Source organism: Chiloscyllium punctatum, chromosome 5 (genome assembly GCF_047496795.1).
Source record: "Chiloscyllium punctatum isolate Juve2018m chromosome 5, sChiPun1.3, whole genome shotgun sequence".
NCBI classification, from domain to species: domain Eukaryota; kingdom Metazoa; phylum Chordata; class Chondrichthyes; order Orectolobiformes; family Hemiscylliidae; genus Chiloscyllium; species Chiloscyllium punctatum.
In genome coordinates, this window is record NC_092743.1 from 62,726,562 (window position 1) to 62,748,050 (window position 21,489).

At 40.4% G+C, this 21,489-nt stretch overlaps 1 protein-coding gene across 1 annotated transcript in view; it reads right to left on the minus strand.

The window, feature by feature from the left end:
- Positions 1 to 21,489, minus strand: part of kcnq3 (potassium voltage-gated channel, KQT-like subfamily, member 3) — a 424,966-nt gene that overhangs the window by 115,988 nt on the left and 287,489 nt on the right. Inside the window, exons 3-6 of the mRNA XM_072570436.1 lie at positions 20,334 to 20,460; positions 13,030 to 13,202; positions 9,311 to 9,454; positions 2,183 to 2,293 (exon numbers count right to left, since the gene is read on the minus strand). Of these exons, the coding sequence (XP_072426537.1) occupies positions 2,183 to 2,293; positions 9,311 to 9,454; positions 13,030 to 13,202; positions 20,334 to 20,460 (555 nt within the window). The remainder of the gene's footprint in view (positions 1 to 2,182; positions 2,294 to 9,310; positions 9,455 to 13,029; positions 13,203 to 20,333; positions 20,461 to 21,489) is intronic.

Below are 21,489 nucleotides of genomic sequence, written 5' to 3' on the forward strand. Positions count from 1 at the left end.
GATGTTATGAAACCTGAAAGGGTTTAGAAAAGATTTACAAGGATGTTGCCAGGGTTGGAAGATTTGAGCTATAAGGAGAGGCTGAACAGGCTGGGACTGTTTTCCCTGGAGGGTTGGAGGCTGAGGGGTGATCTTATAGAAGTTTACAAAATTATGAGGGGCATGGTTAGGGTAAATAGGCAAAGTCTTTTCCCTGGGGTGGGGGAGTCCAGAACTAGAGGGCATAGATTTAGGGTGAGAGGAGAAAGACATAAAAGAGACCTAAGGGGCAACCTTTTCACACAGAGGGTGGTACGTGTATGGAATGAGCTGCCAGAGGAAGTGGTGGAGGCTGGTACAATTGCAACATTTAAAAGGCATTTGGATGGGTATATGATTAGGAAGAGTTTGGAGGGTTATGGACCGAGTGCTGGCAGGTGGGAATAGATTGAGTTGGGATATCTGTTGGGCATGGACGGGTTGGACCTAAGGGTCTGTTTCCATGCTGTACACCTCTATGACTCCTCTCACAAAAATTTAGCAATGGCCAGTCAGTTTGTAATCCTCACACATTTGTCCCACTGCTAAATTTAAGGGCACCATATTTTTTCCAGATAAGGAGCGGTGATCACTAACAATTCCTCGACAGATAATGATATTTTCAAGTGGAAATTGTATGAAACTCAGAGGATAATGTCAAAATCTGAAAACTATTCTGTGCTGTTTCTGCAGGAATTCTGCCAACTCCTTGTCCATGTTAAAAATGGGGAGAATGTTACTGGCATATAGATGTCTTTAGGAGAAAGTGAGGACTGCAGATGCTGGAGATCGGAGCTGAAAATGTGTTGCTGGAAAAGCGCAGCAGGTCAGGCAGCATCCAAGGAGCAGGAGAATCGACATTTCGGGCATGAGCCCTTCTTCAGGAATTCTGAAGAAGGGCTCATGTCCGAAACGTTGATTCTCCTGCTGCTTGGATGCTGCCTGATCTGCTGCGCTTTTCCAGCAACACATTTTCAGTATAGATGTCTTTAATCAGCCTTCGCAGATATGTTTTGACAACTGTCTGAGCTCTTTCAAGCATGACACATGTTTTTGTTCCCACGAACTCTTGTCTGATATACACAGCTACTATTTCCTGATCTCATCTAGAATAGGAAAAACATATCAGTTTTGCTTCCAATTTTCATCTCTTTTCGCCTTCACCGAGTCCATCGTTGGCTCTAACCCTTCTTTGTTATCACTATTTCCTGGGTCAGGCACTCCACCAACTTCCAGTACAAACCCCACTGACTCCCACAACTGACTGTCCTTCCTCACATTCCCATTCCTCAAGGATCCAATTCTATTCTCCCATTTTTTTCTGACTCCATCACAACCATTGTGATGATGCCATCTTCCACAGGGGGCCTCTGACATCTTGCCCAACTCTCCAATTACCCACCACCCCCACCCCCAAAGTGAGGTTAATAGGATCCTCGTCTGGCCCATTTCCCACATTTCTGCCCCCACTTGCTCCTTCTTCTCTTCTGTCAAAAGCATTAAAAAGCATCTTTCAGCCCCTTTCAGATTCAAACTCTACTTCTCTCTCCACAGATGCTGCCAAATTTATTGAGTTTCTTTAATACTTTGTTTTTATTTCACACTTCTAAAATACTCTGGTGAAGTGAAGTGCTTGCTGAAATACCAAAGATAATTCTCACCTTGTGGGAGTTAAAAAAATAAATTGTACCTATTAAAGCAGTTAGAATTTTAACTACCTCAACTGAAAAAAGTGCATGATCAAAACTAAGTGAACTAGGAAGCTTCATCCCCTCAGCCCTTTTCTCCTGTGCGGATGTAATGATGTCAGTATCCATTTTTCATTTCTAAATAAAAAGCAAAATATTGTACATGCTGGAAATCTGAAATAAGAACAGAAATTGCTTGAGGAATTCAGTAGATCTGGCAGCATCTGTGGAGAGTCTAACAGTCAGTGTTTGAATTTCATATGACTCTTCGTCAGAATGTAAACATCCTCTCTCCACAGATACTGTCAGACTTACTGAGTTTTTGCAGCATTTACTGTCTCCATTCCATTTCTTTTTCAAGATTTGTGCTTGTGAACTCAGGGGGAGGTCAGAGAAATTGGGTCCGCAATGCATATTTGGACATTATACATTGTTCCACATTAAAAAGATAGCAAACACAGTATAGTGGTACTTACAGCTGGCAAAGCAAAAAACGACACTCCTACAAGAGCAAACATTGCTGCTAAAAGACGACCTGCCCAAGTCTTCGGCGTCTTGTCACCATAACCAATTGTAGTCAGTGTAATCTGTGCAAAGAAAGTTAAAGTTACTAAACCAGATTTGGATTGTTCCTGGTAGTTGGTGCTTACTAAATGATTGTTACCTACAGCAATCTCTGCTGGGTTGAAATAGAAATCTTGATATGCTGGACATCTAAAGTAAATAGTAAGGATCACCACATTCTCAAAGAAAGCAGGTGGCTTAACATTTTGGGCACACAGATGTTTAACTAGAATGAATGGGAATTCTTACAATGAAATTTAGTTTGAATAATGTCCTTGCCTGTCCACTTATAGCCGTCTATAAGAATGGAGACTTGCAGGAACGTTCGTGAGCTGCCTTCATTAAGCATCTTTTAGAGAGCTCAAAGGGCAGTGGTTTAATGCTGCCACAATACAAGTTTACAAAGAGATTGGAAAAACACATTCCTTACAGTTTAGTATGAGCCATATTGGCTACAAACATTCCAGGCTGAATTGTCACTTTGTGCTTGGTCCAAATTTCAGTGAAGTGCTGCTACATCAGCTAAAGCCGGTCTCAAGCGCCACAGGTTAGGTATAACATTAGGGTTTGTAAGAGGTTACAGCACCTCTGATGCTGTAACAGGACTCATGATTGAGACACTTGGAAGGAGAACGATCATGGTTTCAGCAGAGTGAGATAGAAACAGTTAAACAATTGTTTTTGAATGGGGCAGTTTCAATGGGCCTTTTTCTGTGCTGGACACCTCAATGACTCTACGACATAATCTACAGAGCTGTAGATGTTTCATTAATATATAATAAACCTGTTGCTATTTCAACATGTAACTGAGTCAGTAATCATTCCGAAGCTAAGCTAATCAATACATGGGAATGCCAGATCAGCCAGGGTTCCAATTTCTGATCACTATCCAGTAGTTCCTGCTAGAAAGTACAATTTAATGTACAATAATTGGCCAGAAGCTAAATGGGAAAGGAGGACAATTTTCTTCACAAAGTGTTGTTAGTATTTTGAATGCGGTGAGATTGTGGTGGAATCAAATTCCATGGAAATTTCAAAAACCATTGGATAAGTACTTTAAGTGGACTAATTTGCAGGGTTATAAATAAAAATGACGGCCCTTTCAAAGAATCGACAAGATATGATAGGCTGGATAGCCTTATTCTGTCATGCATGATTCTATGAATGCCTATTATAAAGCACAATGATGATGTAGCTGTTGCACATTCATAATCTGGGCTATGTTAACTGCATTTTAGGAACAGAATGGAACATACATCTGATACCAGGAGGCATAGGCACAACTAGACAAAGCATGGTGAAAACTAGCAAGATTCCTGGGCATCCTGGAAACATCAGCAGACATACTGCCAAAATGCTGCTGAGAAAAGGAGGGTGAAGAAAATCATAGAATCCCTAGAGTGTGGAAACAGGCCATTCAGCCCAAAAGGTCCACACTGACCCTCCAAAGAGCATCCCATCCCAGAAGAAATGCTTCTTTCCGTGGACTAGGATTTCCTATGTCATCATTGAAATTACAGTGATTTGGAAAGGGGAGTTAATCCATCAATTCCTTGAACCTGCCCAAAAAAACAGCAAGATAATGTCTTGACTGTATTGAGCTGCTTTTGTCCTATAACCCAACACTAATTTTGCCGAACTAAATGTAACATTTGTGATCTTGAAATTTTCAATGATTCTAGCCTCAGCAACCTGTTGGAAACAAATCAAGTGTCAGATTTCCACTATCCTTTTTCTGTAAAAGTATATCCTGTCTCTGAATGGCCTGGCTCGGAGTTTTGAGTTTGTGCACAAGATGTGATTGTGGATACCCACATTCCATTGTAGTTTCTCACTAACTACAATATCAAATCCACCTTAAATATCCCAATTCCTCAATCTTCCATACTCAATCGCACAGAAGTCTAATTTACGCAACCTGTTCTTATAATTTAACCCTTTTAACATAATTTCATTGACGATTATTGCAGTGTGCATCTTCCATTGCCAATATTTTCTTCTCAAAGTATGATGCCCAGGTCCAAAAATCCAGATGCAGCTAACCATAGGTGAAAACAATAGTTGCTTCCATCCTTCTGGATTCCAGTTTCCTAATATTACATTAATTTTTTTAACCTTGTCACGGGACTTTAGTGTTTTTAGTGCCTGAATGCAAAAATCTTCATAGTTCCTGGCTTGTGTCATTTTCAAAATTATTTTCTAAGATTTTAAATGAATGACCTCACACTTCACATATTGAACTCCCTGCTAGACCTTTGCCCACTCACTTGGTTCCTGATTTTCATCAGGGCAGAGAACTGCCATGAAATTTCTAAAACTGATGAAATTTGTTGAAAACTGCAGGTCCTACACCCCTCTCCTCCATTTCAACCTGACCTCTCTCAATTTCACAGAAGCTGGCATGAGAGCAGGTTGTGATTCAGACATCCATGGTTCCTGAAGGCTGCTGGCTTTTATGATGAGCAGCTGCCTCTTCTCACCTTGCAAGCACTGGAATGTGGAACCAAGAGGCGAAGATGATATCAAACACACAGACAGAACGCTGGAGAAACTCAGCTTTTGTAGAGTGAGAAACAGAATTAATGTTTTGAGTTTGGGATGACCACTTCAGAACTGTACCAGGTATACTAGAGATTATACCAGGAAAGCAGGTCTGTTCTCAGTTTATTTCTTTCGTATAGCCAGGATACCCCTTTGGAAACTGTCCTAGGACACAGTGTGTAGGGGTCATGGATACTTTGAGGTGTTGGCTTTAGACATCTTTTGGATGGGGAGTGAGGCATCCTTTGGATGCAGCGTTAGGTGTTACTTGTATAGTTAACTGTGGCGAGGACTGTACATAGAAACTAGGAGCAGGAATAGGCCATCCAGCCCTTTGACCCTGCTTTGCCACTCGGTAAGATCGTGGCCGATCCTCTATCATCAATGCCATATTCCCACTTGCCATTCCCTATCCCTTGACATCTTTAATATCTAAAAATACATCTATCAATGATGCACAATTCCTTGGAACTGTGCAATTTATTAAGAAAAGTTAATTAATGTTAATAAGCCTTAAAATGTGGAGGCTACCATTAGCCACTAACAGAACTCGACTAGCCATATTAATATTCTGGTTGCAAGACCAGTGAGAGGTTAGGAATTCTGCTGTGAGTCTTTTACATCCTGATTCTTCAAAAACTATCCACTGTCTACAAGGTACAAGTCAGGAATGTGATAGATTACTTTCCATTTGCCTGGATGAGGACATCTCCAACAACACTCAAGAGAATTGCTATCATCCAGGACAAAGTAATCTGCTTGATTGGTCACCTATCAAAAAGCTTCAACATTGACTCACTTCACCATAAAGGCATAGTGGCAGGAGTATTTACAAGATGCACTGTAACAAGTTACCTAGCGCCTTCCAAACCTGTGATCCCCACCACCTAGAACAAGGGGAGCAGATACGTGGGAACACCACCTCCTTCAAGTTCATTTCAAAGCCACACACCATCCTGATTTGGAAATACATCACCATTCTTTCACAGCCGCTGGTTCAAGATCCTTGACCTCCCTCTCTGATAGCACCAGGAGTCTACACACACCAATTTTTAAAAATATTCGCTCAGGATGTGGATGTGACTGGCTGAGCCAGCATTTTGCATGAACTACAGCAGTTCGAGGTGGCAGCTCTGCGCCAACTCAAGGGCAACTGCCGATGTGCAATAAATGCAGACCCAAACAGTAATGCCTGTATTCCATGAATGAATTTTACAAAAACATGACTGATAGTACTTCTCCCAACAGAGTGTAACCTGCAGTATAGAAATTTACATATTAAGCTTTGTTTTCTATATGGGTATTTCTGGGCTGTTTTGTCGTCCTCAGGGGTATAGAGACACCCACAGTATGTTAAAAAGGGAGTTCCTGAACTTTGAACCTGAGAGAGTGAAAGAACGGCATTTATTTCTAGGTCAGAATAATGTAGGGAGTCCTAAAGGTGATAGTGGTCCGATGTACCTGTTACAATTGTCTTTCTAGGTAGCAGAAGCCACTGACTGTAAGATGTTGTTGAAGGAGCATTGGTAAGTTGTTGCAGAACATCTTGTACATGGTGCACTCTGTATGTAGTGGTGGAGACAGTGAAGGTTGAGTGTGTTAGACATGGTGTCAATTAAATAGTGTTAAGTTTCTTGATTGTTAGTGGAGTTATACCCTTCCAGGATACTCAGTGAGGTGGAATGGAGCATGAAGAGAAAAAGGTGACTGTAGAAGTAGACATTACATTGGCATGGCATACAGGGGGCCATGAGAATTGGGGAGAGTGAATTAGATTTCATGAATGGGTATGGATATAAGAGTGAGAGTGTGATGGGGTGTAAATAGTATGTGTTGGAGGAGCTTTTTATATTTGTCCTCCATTGGAGTACCACCCCTTTTGATCTGGTCCTTAGACAGCTTGGTTGCGATAAGGCGCTCTTTGAGATTAGGAAAATGCATGATTGTGCTTAAAAAGTTCATAAACTCATTGGGGTTACAAAGTTATCAAGATACCGTCCAAAAAAATTCCATTTAGAAAAGTGGTCATTCCAAGTACCTGACTATATAACACCACTATAGGATTTGCTCTGTACACCTAATTTTTCAAACTCCACTTTTGTAATATAGATATAGATTTTTGGATATAGAAAATAGAAATGTTTATTGATTTAGTGATTTTAAGAATTCAAGGGATATATTTACATAAGGTATTAACCACAACTCAAATGTTTGCTTAGGTAAGTCGTTGAATGTTAAAGTGAAATGTATGTTTTCCTCATGAATTTGTCATTGCAGTAAAACTGAGGCTACCATGAAGGACTCTCCTTCTCAACCTCTTCCCTCACCTGATGTCTGGCGATCCTCAAATTAAACCACCACCAGTCATCTTTCTCTAATTCCTGATGAAAGGCTTATGACCGAAACATCGATTTTCCTGCTTCTCGGATGCTGCCTGACCTGCTGTGCTTTGCCAGTACCACACTCTCCAAGGCAGTAGTTCTACGGTCTGATAAGACTATGGTGATTTTTACTGCAGTATCATTGTATTGCACATTGTATTGTATCATTGAGAATGTGCTTTGTTTCACAAGTGACAATTGAGAGATAGGAAACTTCAATTTCTGTCCAAATGCCTTCTAATTAATGCCCATGATGATTTAGCACATTTGATTTAGCACAGCAAGGGAAGGGTAAAGAGTAATGGGTGGTAGATGAGTTGATCCCAAATGACTGAGGGCATATATGGTGATAGAAACCATGCAGGTTGCGTAGGCTTAGGGAGTATTGTGCGATGGGGATGGGTAGATGAGAAAATGGTAGCATCAGAGTATTACAGGGCATAGAGCTGGCTACAAGGCCATAGTTTGACATATGAATAGAGCATAGTGAATGAAGTGGTGAGGACAGGATTCTGTTTAAATCTTTAATTTTAAACTCTGCCTACAGTGCCGGAGTCGCCAGACAGGCTTTCAGACCAGCCAAAGGAACTGGCCAACCTTCTAGGCTATTCCTGAGTTACCCGTCCCAATTCCCAACATAGCCTCGCTCCCTGAACAAAATTTGAAATGCAGGCTGTCATTCTTGGATGTTCATATTTGTGGTGCTGGGATTTCTAATGATTCCACTACCTTGACCTTGGAATGAAAATCTGTGCCTTGATTTCAATAAAATTCATTGTTTTAGAAACAATATAAAATCAATGAAAGAGATACATTCAGAATGAGAACATTAGGAACGAAAGATTACCCTGAGGAAAAGACAATTGAGAAGTCAGAAGGTTTGGTCTATAGTTGAGAAAGTTAAGAAATAGAGTGATAGAGGTTTTCAAAATTGAAAAAGAATATTATAATGTCAGTACAGATAGATTGTATTGACTAGTTAGCAAGGCAGCAGTAAGCAACTCCTTCCCTCGCAACACTGTCCATGGACTTGAACAGTTCAAAAAAGTAGGCGCAACTTCAATCTTAAAGTCAGTTAGAATGGACATTAAATACTAAACACTCACATCCCATGAACAAATAAAGAAAAGATAATCACAAAATTGATGACAAGCGAGATGACTCAATGCTAAAGTCGCTGGTGTAAGAGAAATGTGCAGGGAGGGGAACACCAGAAGGGAGGGAAAGAGAGCCTAGCGTTCCACTGCTACTCTTTGTGGTCCACAAGGAAGGTAAAAAATAAACTGCTTTCCTTCTGACCCTGGCTACTGTTCATATCTAATGTTTCCAGCAGTGTCATTTAAAGGTTGACCATTGAAGATCAAGCTAATGTTATAAATCTATTTTATGATCTTACTCCAGTTCCCCTTTCTAAGACAAAATATTGTAATTGGACCAAAGGTAGAGCCAGGGCCTACTTTTGAAATCTTTGAATTTCAGATTCTTAACAAGTATCTCTCTTAAAAGATTAAAATTATTGACCCAAAAACGTTAACAAATAGGCAGTCGTCCTATTTAGCTGAGTTCCTCTATTCTGGGTGTTGTATCATCATTCAACTCAATTACACTCAGTTACAATATTATTAGATAAATAACTTAACTAGAGTTCTGTGCTGCTTCACTCAAATTCTGCAGTGAAATTCCAACCATCTCAGAGGTAGTTAAAGTCTGTGTCCCTTCATCTGTGCTTCCATTTACCCTAAAGCCCCATTTACGTTTTCTGCAGGTGTGGGATATTATTTCAGCTATTTATTTGTACAGTTCCTTCTCCTTTACTCAGTGCCCCACAGCAGCACAGACCCTTCACCCATCAAACATGTTGCAGTGTGTTAATACTGACTTACACCAAATCAAAGTCTGACTTTTCACTCGAAGTAAACTGTTATTGTTATAAAAAGTCACCTCATGTATAACATTTTACAAACAAGGAATTAGAATTTTGATTAATTAAAGAGAAGGTAAAATACCAGAATATCCAATGAATATTGGACATTCACAGAAATTCTGCAAGCAGCAATTCCATAAGACTACAGTAAATTTCCACTGTCCTGACTGAAAGGCAGCAGGAGCAGCACTTACCAAACCCCACCACAGTGCATCTGCATAGGTATTGAAGTCCTGTGTACTGTTTCTGGCATCATTATCATCTTTTTCAACCAGGTAAACCAAAAACGAGGCCAGAATGAGTGACAGAAATCCAATGTACCAGGCAGTGATGAGTTCCTGGCAAATATGGAAAAGATCTATTAGTTCCCTCATAGGTCGTAAATACACAATGCTCCACTCAACTTGAGGTGCCATCTTGAAGTATTATAACATCAGTCCACTCAGTAACTCAAAGTTGATAAGGAAAAATTCTGGTAGCACAGAATAACTCTTAATAAGTTTTGTAATTTACCTTCCTTTCATTTTAGTAAGTGAGAGGAATAAGACAAGTCAGACTACTCTGTACGTTAATGAGAGTAACTCGTTATTTGAGACCTTAAGTGATGAATTCATCAGGGCAAACTCATCTCCATAGAATCACTGTCACTGCTCCTGCATTTCATACCCATATATATTCATGTTGGAAAGTCTTAAAAGTAAACTTTATCTCCAGATGTGTAGAGATGATGAGCAGAAAAGTGCAGATTACATTTCTCCATTGAAACCATTCTTGTCAATATATCACAGGTTTTGATTTGATAATGTTACTTGTACCCAGGTACAGTAAAAAGTGATAATGTCTCCAGCGCCATCTTTATTACACGGAGGAATAAATTACTGAACAGATTGATATTAAACTGATGTTACTGATACAACTTGAAAAGTTCATTTTTCCCTCTCAATTAGACTTCACCTTCAGCCGCCACCATCTGGTATTGTCCCTGGGGTCCTGCAATGTGCTCCTTTTCCATCGCCATCACCAAGCTGGAGACGGTTATGCTGCACCTCCGCCGACTCTGGCTGGACATTAACCAATGAGCCCAGACTGGTCTTCCCGCGCCGCCACCCGAGATGGAGATATGCGGGGCCCATGCCTCCTGCAGGAGGACATCAGGAGCGGGCCCCAGGGTAACCAGAACCAAATATAAATGGTTACCCAGCTGGAAAGACAACAATGAAGCTGTTTGGATGCGACATAAGCGGCCCAACCCTGCACTCAGAATCCTAACGCTGCTGGTTACACTCTCCCATGATCCTTGCCAATTTCGGGAAGGATGACTATGGAGAATAAGGGAAAATGCAACTCCCAACTTACCTTTACTTCTTTTGCTTTGTTGCCACTTTTTCTCTGCCTGCTGTAAGTAGTTGGAGTCTGTTTCTGTGCCTATTGTGGGGAAGGGGTGGTAAGCTTTATTAACCGTTATTAATACTGTGGCGACCCATAGTGAGGGAAGGGGGAGGAGGAAGAAGGGGCTGACAGACAATAGATAATAGATGCAAGAATAGGCCATTCTGCCCTTCGAGCCAGCATCACCATTCATTATGATCGTGGCTGATCATCCACAATCAGTATCCTGTTCCTGCCTTATCCCCATAACCCTTGATTCCACTATCCTTAAGAGCTCTATCCAACTCTTTCTTGAAAGTATCCAGAGACTTGGCCTCCACAGCCTTCTGGGGCAGAGCGTTCCATACACTCACCACTCTCTGGTGAAGAAGTTTCTCCTCAACTCTGTTCTAAGTGGCCTTCCCCTTATTTTTAAGCTGTGTCCTCTGGTTCTGGACTCACCCATCAGCGGAAACATGCTTCCTGCCTCCAGAGTGTCTAATCCTTTAATAATCTTATACGTCTCAATCAGATCCCCTCTCAGCCCTTCTAAACTCAAGTGTATACAAGTCCAGTCAAACCAATCTTTCAGCGTAAGATAGTCCCGCCATTCTGGGAATTGACCTCGTGAACCGACGCTGCACTCCCTCAATAGCCAGAACGTCTTTCCTCAAATTTGGAGATCAAAACTGTGCACAATATTCCAGGTGCGGTCTCATCAGGGCCCTTACAGCTGCAGAAGGACCTCTTTGCTTCTATACTCAATTCCTCTTGTTATGAAGGCCAGCATGCTATTAGCTTTCTTCACTGCCTGCTGTACCTGCATGCTTGCTTTCATTGACTGATGTACAAGAACACCTAGATCTCGTTGTACTGCCCCTTTACCTAACTTGACTCCATTTAGGTAGTAATCTGCCTTCCTGTTCTTGCCACCAAAGTGGATAACCACACATTTATCCACATTAAACTGAATCTGCCATGCATCTGTCCACTCACCTAGCCTGTCCAAGTCACCCTGTATTCTCTTAACATCCTCCTCACATTTCACCCTGCCACCCAGCTTTGTGTCATCAGCAAATTTGCTAATATTACTTTAATACCTTCATCTATATCATTAATGTACATTGTAAAAAGCTGCGGTCCCAGCATTGATCGCTATGCACAACACTGGTCACCGCCTGCCATTCCGAAAGGGAGTCTCCAAAAGTGTAACTCCTGCCCATTTACCTCCTTCTTCCTCAGTATTCCAAGGCCCAAACATACCTTCCAGGTGAAGCAGCACTTTACTTGCACTTCACGTAATCTAGTCTACTGCATTTGTTGTTCACAATGTGGTCTCCTCTACACTGGGGAAACAAAGAGTAGTCTGGGCGACAGCTTCGCACAAGACCTACGTTCTGTCTGCAAAAAAGACCCTGAGCTTCCTGTTACCTGTGACTTTAACACACCCTGTTCACTGGTCAACATCTCTGTCTCAAGCTTGCTCAGCAAAGCTCAGCACAAGCTGGAAGAACAGCACCTCATTTTCTACTTTGGACCCTGCAGCCTCCTAGACTCAGTATCAAGTTCAATAACTTTAGGGCTTGAGCTCTCCAATGTCCTCATCCTAACTTCCTCGAACACCAGGCTTTGTTCTCACATAGTATGATATTACACAGCCCATTGTTAGCCACTAACAGTTCCTATTACAGTAATAGATATTCACCTTCCTAGCCAGATCACTATCTACTCCTTTGTCTGTCAAACCGTTCTTCACTCTCTTTAGGCTCTATCCTCACCTATCATTTACCCTTTCATGCAGTAAGGAAGACTTTGATAGATTGCAGCAAGGTCTTACTGCATGGAAGGCTTATTTCAGCACTGGCTGTGTAGCATTTACTGGACTTGATCCTCTATCTCAGATGGAACTCATTTTTTTCTAAGTTAAAGGTGCCCCTAGGGAGAGGTGTCTCCTTTCATTACCAAACAGGCCTTCTCCTCAACATGTCTTCATTCTCTATGAAACTGATAAAGTTCATCTAACATTGAATGTTGAAGAACTTGCAATGTGGAGTGTATCCTCATTTCAACTCCCTTTCATGCCATGATTTTGAGGTGTTCCTGAAAATGACCCTGGTCAGTATTGAGTTCGACTAAATGTTATTGGATTATCCTGTGGGGATAATACATAAAGCAATTTTGGGCAAAATACTAGGTATTTCCTTTTATTCAATAAAATTTGAATTTCAAATATTTCAATACACACATGACCGATCCTGCTCAATTTATAGTCTTGGCTACATTATTAGATCGAAACCTTTTACACTTCTGCCTGCCAAGAATATTTTCGCTCCATTTGTTTCTTTCAATATTTTTATATAAAGTGACAAATTGAGAGAGAACCTTATGAGGGAGCCATAAGAGAACTGTTAGAAAATGAAAAGCAGCTTCTGCATGGAATCCATCAGGGGAAAGAAAACAGCAGAGAGCAGAAAGAAGGACAGGACATTCAATATGAGCCTTTAGGTTACAAATAAGGCAATGACTGTTTGAACTGGTCTCATACCTTGCTGTGGGAACAAATAGCTGATCCTAAAAGTTTCCATGTGCCTCCTCTCCGGTCCATTCGCAACATGCGCAGTATTTGGAGAAAACGTAAGCTTCGCAATGATGTTGCTACTATGTTCTGCAGTGTCCCCACAGCAACAATCACCACAGAGCCAATCAAGACGATGATGTCTAGGCAGATATAAAGAAAAGTTTTGGGATGAGAACAAAAGATTGATTATATCCAGCCTCCAACAAAACTTAAGGTATACTTTAAATTAGATTGTTTGGAAGACCAACTCGGCCTGAGCTGAAGCTCACGCTGCCCCCAAGAATCAGAAGGTTGCAGGCACAAGTCCCACTTCAAGCACTTGAAAGTAAAATATAGGCCGGCATTTCAGTGCAGGGCTGAAGGACTGCTCAACTGTCAAAGGTGCTGCCTTTAAGATAATCAAGGTCTGAGCTGCAATCTAACAAGGGTGTGTAAATTCCTATGACACTATTTTTGAAAAAGGGAAAAGGAACTACTCTATGGCCTGGTAAATATCTAACCCTAACACAATCACTAAAACAACTATGTAGATAGGATAGTGAAGAAGGCGTTTGGGATGCTTTGTTTTATGGTCAGAGCATTGAGTACAGGAATTGGGAGGTCATGCTGCAGGACATTGGTTAGGCCACTGTTGGAATATTGCGTGCAGTTCTGTTCTCCTTCCTGTCGGAAAGATGTTGTGAAACTTGAAAGGGTTCAGAAAAGGTTTACAAGGATGTTGCCAGGGTTGGAGGATTTGAGCTATAGGGAGAGGTTGAACAGGCTGGGGCTGTTTTCCCTGGAGTGTCGGAGGCTGAGGCTTATAGATGTTTACAAAATCATGAGGGGCATGGATAGGTTAAATTTCCCTGGGGTGGGGGAGTCCAGAACTAGCAGGCATTGGTTTATGGTATGAGGAAATAGATATAAAGAGACCTAAGGGGCAATTTTTTCCACACAGAGGGTCATAGAGTCATAGAGATGTACAGCATGGAAACAGACCCTTCAGTCCAACCTGTCCATGTCGACCAGGTATCCCACACCAATCTAGTCCCACCTGCCAGCACCCAGTCCATATCCCTCCAAACCCTTCCTATTCATATACCCATCCAAATGCCTCTTACATGTTGCATTTTTACCAGCCCCCACCACTTCCTCTGGCAGCTCATTCCATACCCGTACCACTCTCTGTGTGAAAAGGTTACCCCTTAGGTCTCTTTTATATCTTTCCCCCCTCACCCTAAATCTATGCCCTCTAGTTCTGGACTTCCCAACCCCAGGGAAAAGACTTTGCCTATTTACCCTATCCATGCCCCTCATAATTTTGTAAACCTCTATAAGGTCTTCTATAACCTCTATAAGGTGGTACATGTATGGAATGAGCTGTCAGAGGAAATGGTGGAGGCTGATACAATTGCAACATTTAAAAGGCATTTGGATGAGTATATGAATAGGAAGGGTTTGGAGGGATATGGGCCGGGTACTGGCAAGTGGGACTAGATTGGGTAGGGATATCTGGTCAGCATGGACAGGTTGGACCGAAGGGTCTGTTTCCATGCTGTACATCTCTATGACTCTATAACTAAAGTAAGTAATATGTCACACGGCCAGAAGCTTGGGACTATGAAGGCTAATTAAATGGCAACCAGGATGGATAATGAAGTGAATCGCTTTTTCTGTGAACTGGCACAGGTACAATGGGCTGTTTGGTTTTATTCTGTGCTGTAACCATTCTGTGGTTCAGCAAGACTCAGGAAATTAGGTCAAAATGGACTGTGTAAAAAAAAAATTAGTCAAATGGAGGCAGCAGTCAACTCCAGGGGTTACAGCAGTCCTCCTTAATGCTATCAATGGATTGATTACTAATCCCATATCCTATTTCCATATGAACGGATGTAGATATGCTGAAGGAAAATTGGGTTCCTATTTCATTTTTTGTTTTGCAACGTAACTTTCTACTCAATCCAAATAGGAGCAGGCCATTCAGCATGCAGATGTTATACACTATAGTTGGTGTATGTTATGTTCGGACAGTGTCCCTTTAAGGGCTGAGTCACACTTTTGAGTCATCAGCCAGGCTGCAGACTTGTATTCAGTTGTTTGACAGTGCACAGCTATGGAATAAAAACTTCATGTTGGGTTGCAGCTGAAGACGAGTTTGTATATTCTTCAGTCCTGATTGGAGTCTAGTAACTGTCCAGTACAATTCAACATGATCATGATAGATCTTGCGCCACACCATCATTGTCCCACACTCTCTCTCCATATCCCTTGATACACTTAGCCTCTAGAGATCTGTTTCTTTCTTAAATATATTCAGTGACCTGGGCTCCACAGACTTCTGTGGTCAGTAACTCCACAAGTTCACCTCCCTCTTTGTAATAATAGTTCTCACTCCTAATTTAGCTCCAAAATATTCAGAGATTGTGACCCCTAGTTCTGTATCCCCAGCAATGAGGAACATCATCCCAGCTCAGTCTGTTCAGCCCTGTTGGAATTTTACACATTTCGATGAGATTCCCTTTCATTCATCTAAACTCCAGTGATATAGGCACACAGCTCACCCAATTCTACACAAATATGGCAGATAACATCCAGCATATCTGCTATTCCCAACGTTACCAACTTTCGCACCCTGGGCTAAAAGTAAGGATCTTATACTTAAGTTGTATACAATATTGATGAGACCACATCTTTACTCCTGTGTGTAGGCTTGGTCAACTAATGGATATAAATGGAAGGATGTAAATGCATTGGAGTAAGCTGGGAGGAGGCTTACTGAATTGGTATCTGGACAGAGTTTTATGACGATGGGTTTTATCAGTTTTATGACAGGCTGGGCTTGTTTTATTGGAATTAAGAAGAATAAGGGGTGAATTGATCAAAATGTATAAGATCCTGAAAAACATTGACAAGGTGGACATGGAAAGACCATTTTCTCTTGTGGGTCAGTCCAAAACTAAAGGGCACTGTTTAAAAAATAGGAGTTACCCTTTCAGTACAGAGATGTTCTTTGAGAGGTCATGTGACTTTAGAGTTCTCTTGTTGAGAAAGTGGTGGGTATTTATTTTGGGGGGTAGGTGTTGCTGAATATGTTAGAAGAGGTGATAGACAAAGTAATTATGGGTTATTAGGTGATGATGAGAGTATGGAATATGAAACACAAACACAGCAGCCATGACAGAGCAGGCTCAAGGGGCCAAATGACCGAGTTCTGTTCCTTGCGTTCTGAGGAAGGGTCACTGGATCTGAAATGTTAATTTTGATTTCTCTCCATAGATGCTGGCAGACCTGCTGAGCTTTTCCAGTAATTTCTGTTTTTGTTTCTGCTCCTAGTTATATGTTTGTGTGATGGTGATAATAGAGCGCAGAGATTAATCAGCTTTCAGTTCTATTCATTTCTCCAGCACCTTTCTTTCATTAATGCCAATCTCCTTCAATTCTTCCTTCCGAATAGACCTTGCTTCACTCGCATTTCTGGGAAGTTATCTCTGTCTTTTTCCGTGAAGACAGAACTAAAGTTTCGCTGTGTTACCATTTCCTTGTTCTCTATGTGAACTCTCCTGTTTCAGACTCTGAAGGCTCTACTTCACCTTCATTAATCTATTTCTTATTATATACTTTTACAAGTGCTTAAGGTCTGCTTTTATGTTTGTTGCATGTATTCCTTATTCTCATTTTCTATTTTTTTTCACCTGTAATAAATCTCTTAATCCTCTTTTAATTAATTCTAAACTGCTCCCAGTCCTGGGGCTTGCTGCTTTATTCTAGCAAATTTATATGACTCTTCTTTGGATCCAATATTATGTTCATTTTGTTAGCCATAGTTTGGCCACTTTTTCTGTTGTACTTTTTTTCTTGAAAGAAATGTATAATAATGGAAATACATAGATTAATTCCATAAATGTTAACTATTAACTATCAACTGCCACTACTGCAGGATGTAATGTTGCTACTACTTAGGTCAAAGCAAAATCTTTGCTATAATTACCTCTTTCAAAAAAATCATTCATTTATCAAACCCTAACCTTAACCATGCTGGCTTAGTCAGCATTTACTTTCTATCCCAAATTGCCCTTGAGAAGATGGTGATTAGCTAATTTCTCGAACTGCTTTGTGTGTGTGTGTGTGTCTGTATGCAATCCTGGAGCAATTTCCATGATTTAACCAAGTAATAGGGAAGCAATGAGGACATCTTTCAAAGTTAGAGTGCTGGGTGGCTTAGAGGGACTTTGCAGGTGCTTATGTTCTGATGTATCTGTTCCCCTTGTCCTTCTAGATAGTAATAGTTATGGTTTTGGAAGGTGCTATGTAAGGAGCCTTGGTGAATTTCTGCATTGCATGTTGTGTACAGAACACATTGTTGCTACTGAGCATTGGTGGTGGAGGAAGTGGATGCTTGCGGATGTGATGCCAATGAATTTGGGCTGCCTTGTCCTGGATGATGTCATTAAGTATGGTTAAAGCTATAGCCTTTCATACCAGTTGGGAACATTCAATCACACTCCTGATTTTGTGTTGCAAATGGTGGACAGGTTTTGGAGAGTCAGGAAGAGCAGTTAATCACTGCAGGATTCCTAGCCTGTGCTCCTGATGAAGGGCTTATGTCCAAAACATCGACTGTCCTGCTCCTTCAATGCTGCCTGACCTTCTGTGCTTTTCCAGTGCCACCCTTTTCGACTCTTCTATGCATGGTATTTAAATGGCTAGGCCAGTTCAGTATCTAGTCAATGGAAACCTTAAGTATATTGATAATGGGAATTTAGTGGTAGTAATGCCACTGAATGTCAGGTGGTGATGGTTAGATTGCCAAATGAAAACTGTTGATGGTTTAGATAGATCCATTTGCTTTTCAGAGTGGATAATCATTTTCCTAAGGCTAATTCAAGTAGGTTGTTTATTTTCATGATTTGTAAGTTTTTCAAAGAGGATAATATTTTTTCTAGTGATGTTTGTTCAGTTTGAGAGATTTATAAGCTTTCATAGACTTGTGAACTGCCATGAAGTGGATACAGGGAAAGTAGCTGAGGATGGCTGAAGATAGTAAGGATGGTGAGGGAATGAGCTGGGAGGAGAGGGTGAAGGGTACAGTGGTGGTAGAGTGAACCCGTTTGAACTAGGCCAATGTTTCCAGGAAAGGCAGTGACCATTTTAACCTGGCTGCCTCAGTTTTGGCCTGTCTCCTTGTTTGGCCTCCACCAGAGTGTGTCCCAACCCCCAGGAGATGTAGTGCTGCTGGGATTGAGGCAGAACTACAAGATCAAGAAAATTACGGATACCCAGTTCCCACCTCCAAGACGAAAATCAAGCCTGTATCCGTGTAACCAGTCACAGCACTGAATTATTATCCAGCAGCACAGAATCAAAGCCAGGAAGAGCCAGGATATTTGGTACATAAATGAAATAAATAGCAAATGGGAAGGAGGAGAGAAGGCAGAATGGAAGAAAGGAAGAATGGAAGAAAGGAAGAATGGAAGAATGGAAGAAAGGAAGAATGGAAGAATGGAAGAAAGGAAGAATGGAAGAAAGGAAGAATGGAAGAATGGAAGAAAGGAAGAATGGAAGAAAGGAAGAATGGAAGAATGGAAGAAAGGAAGAATGGAAGAAAGGAAGAATGGAAGAATGGAAGAAAGGAAGAATGGAAGAATGGAAGAATGGAAGAATGGAAGAATGGAAGAATGGAAGGCAGACTTAAACACAAAGGAATGTATAAGCTTTTTTTTAAAAAAAATAAAATCTCCCAACAATACTCAAAATCTGAAGAATGTACTTCACAATTATAAAAATGAATTTTCACTGCCAGATAGGATGTTTGCCTATAATTAAAATTTCTGTCATTGTTTAAAAGAGTACTTATTCAAGAATGTACAAGCCTTGTAAATTTGGGGTGTATTTATCAACCAGGTCCTGCAACTTTACAACACTCCATGTATTTTAGTATTTTAATAGATTTAATCATCATTACACAACTTCTTGAGGAGTAGGGCATCTTGAACAGCAAATTCCTGATATGTACACTTAAGTGTACATATGTATTGACTAGAAGTTGCTGTCCAATTTGCATATTAACAACAGTGCAGTCCACAGCATTTATTTTATTACCATATACATCCTAAGACTGTGAAGATGCTAAGCAAATGCAGTATTTATTAGTGTCACCTCTGTGCTACATATGCACTATAAACTGAAATATAAATTGGACTGCTATACAACTGAATACCAGGAGAGTTTTGTAACTTGAAGTAAAAACATGGCATTGTGCTGTATATTTTTAACTCTACAAAACAATTTAGCTTTTCCACACAGTGAGGGGGATACCTTGAGATTGAATGGCACCAAGGGGCTTTGAGTTAAGGAAAGTCAGGCTGATGACAGCACTTTGGTTGAGTTGGAGTTTACTAAAAAGTTTGTAAGTGCAAGAGGAGCCAAAGATACCCAGAGCCTGCTAAGCAAAAATATCTAATTCTCCAACACAGTCCTTCCAGGTGGGGAGACAGTCAGAAAAAACAAGTATAAAAACATCCAGGTCTACTGGCTTAACCATCCAAGTGAAGAATAACCATTGCTTTACAAACAGTAGTTTTCCACCAGTGTTAACAGTCAAGAGAAGTGTGAGACAATCTAATCCATCCTTGAAATCTGGACGTTTCATCCTCGAAGCTTTGCTTACCTTGTCTACATTTTTCCCCCACCCCTAATATCTGTAACAAATCATCTGTCTTTTTATTTGATTGGATTTATTTATTGTAATGCGTATTTTAATACAAAATACAGTGAAAAGTGTTGTATAGTATCGCTACTCTCTGGTTCCAACTTGAAACATAGAAAAATAAACCAAAACATAAAGAATAAATGCAGAAAAACAAATAAGTAAAGAACAAAAAGTATCATCTTAATCATGAATGTGTGTGTGTATGTGTTTGGGGTTTTTGAATGGCTATAGTTTAAGTTACATACCAGTAGATTAGAAATCCTTTCCTAATGTTGAAGGAAAGTGTGTTACAATAAATACTCATTTTCTGTGAATTGCTTTTGTTCTGAATAGCAATCAAGCAATTTGAACAACGTGATGGTCACATTGAGATTTTATGTGATTTATTTCAGATTGTGGAATACCAATAATTGGTGTACTTTCCCAGTTAAATTGTGACATGCTATATTTGGTTAGGAATGCTAGCACCTACCATTTGCACCAATGTTAAGGTAACTTAATTACCTGAGTTAATTGTTCACAACCATATTGAAAAGATAATTTCATATTTTTTGTTACTGCCAATAAAACAACCACTGACCTAGGATACACAAGGGCTTTCTGATAAACTTCAGGCGACCTCTCCATCCTCTGAATCGACAACAGCAGCCAGCTGCCCAGACCCTGAGAGCAAACTCTAATCCAAACACAATGATGGTAACAGCTTCCTGTTTAAATACAACACAAGTATTACAACTTCTTAAAGATGCTAAACGAACATTACATTTCTACTAGTTATATGTTCAGTTAACAGTAAATGCCTTCTACAGGCTTGTTATGATGATTTTCCTGATACTAAAAACAACTAGTGGAATGGTCAACCTTCCACCAGTTATAACAAAATTAATCTTTAACCACACCAAGTAGAACCAAACCCTGAATTATGGAAGTATTTATTTTAAAGAGAAGTTTGGCAGATGAGAAAGACATAGACAAGGGCTTGAGCAGCAGTGCAATCAAAGAGAAGAGCAGATGAGTATTGATGGAAATGACTAGAAAAGGAATGGGCATAGATATGTAATAGGACTGGAGGTACAGCTGAGTGATCAATATAGGTGTATGAGTGACAGATGAACGAGGTGAACGAGATGTTTAGGTGAACGAGATGTAGAGGGGTTAGTGATATGTAGAGGCTTAAATGAGTAATATGTGTAGAGTGGTGTATTTGTCGTAATAATGTATGAGTGCAGATGACTCATGCATGTAAATGATTGCTTAAAGGAGTAGTAAATAGTGGAATGACTATCTGTAGAGTGGTGTATGTACAGGGGATGTGTGGGATATGGAAATAGGTTTACGTGTAATGGACATTAAGTTTTAAAGAAAAGTTTTCTGTTAACAGACAAATGTGGTCCAAATGCTAGATAAACTCCTGAACCATTGCCATCTGTGGAGGTCATCTTTTGCAGTCATGACTGCAAATGTGACAAATTTTCTGATATTTTGTACTTAAATGGTCATAACTCATCATTTAAAATTTTACTTTGTTCACTCTGCAAAGTGAAAACAAAACAATAATCTACAAAGCAGTTCACCATAAGGCCTGGGATCAAACCCAGCCCAAACTGATGGGATGAAGATCTCATTTTTTTTCTGGCTGTAAGGGGTGTATTGAAAACGGGCTTGAAGATGGAGCCAAAGCACAATACTTCCCCAATTCTTTCTTATTATGATTGGCAGCCTTAAGCAGAGAAACG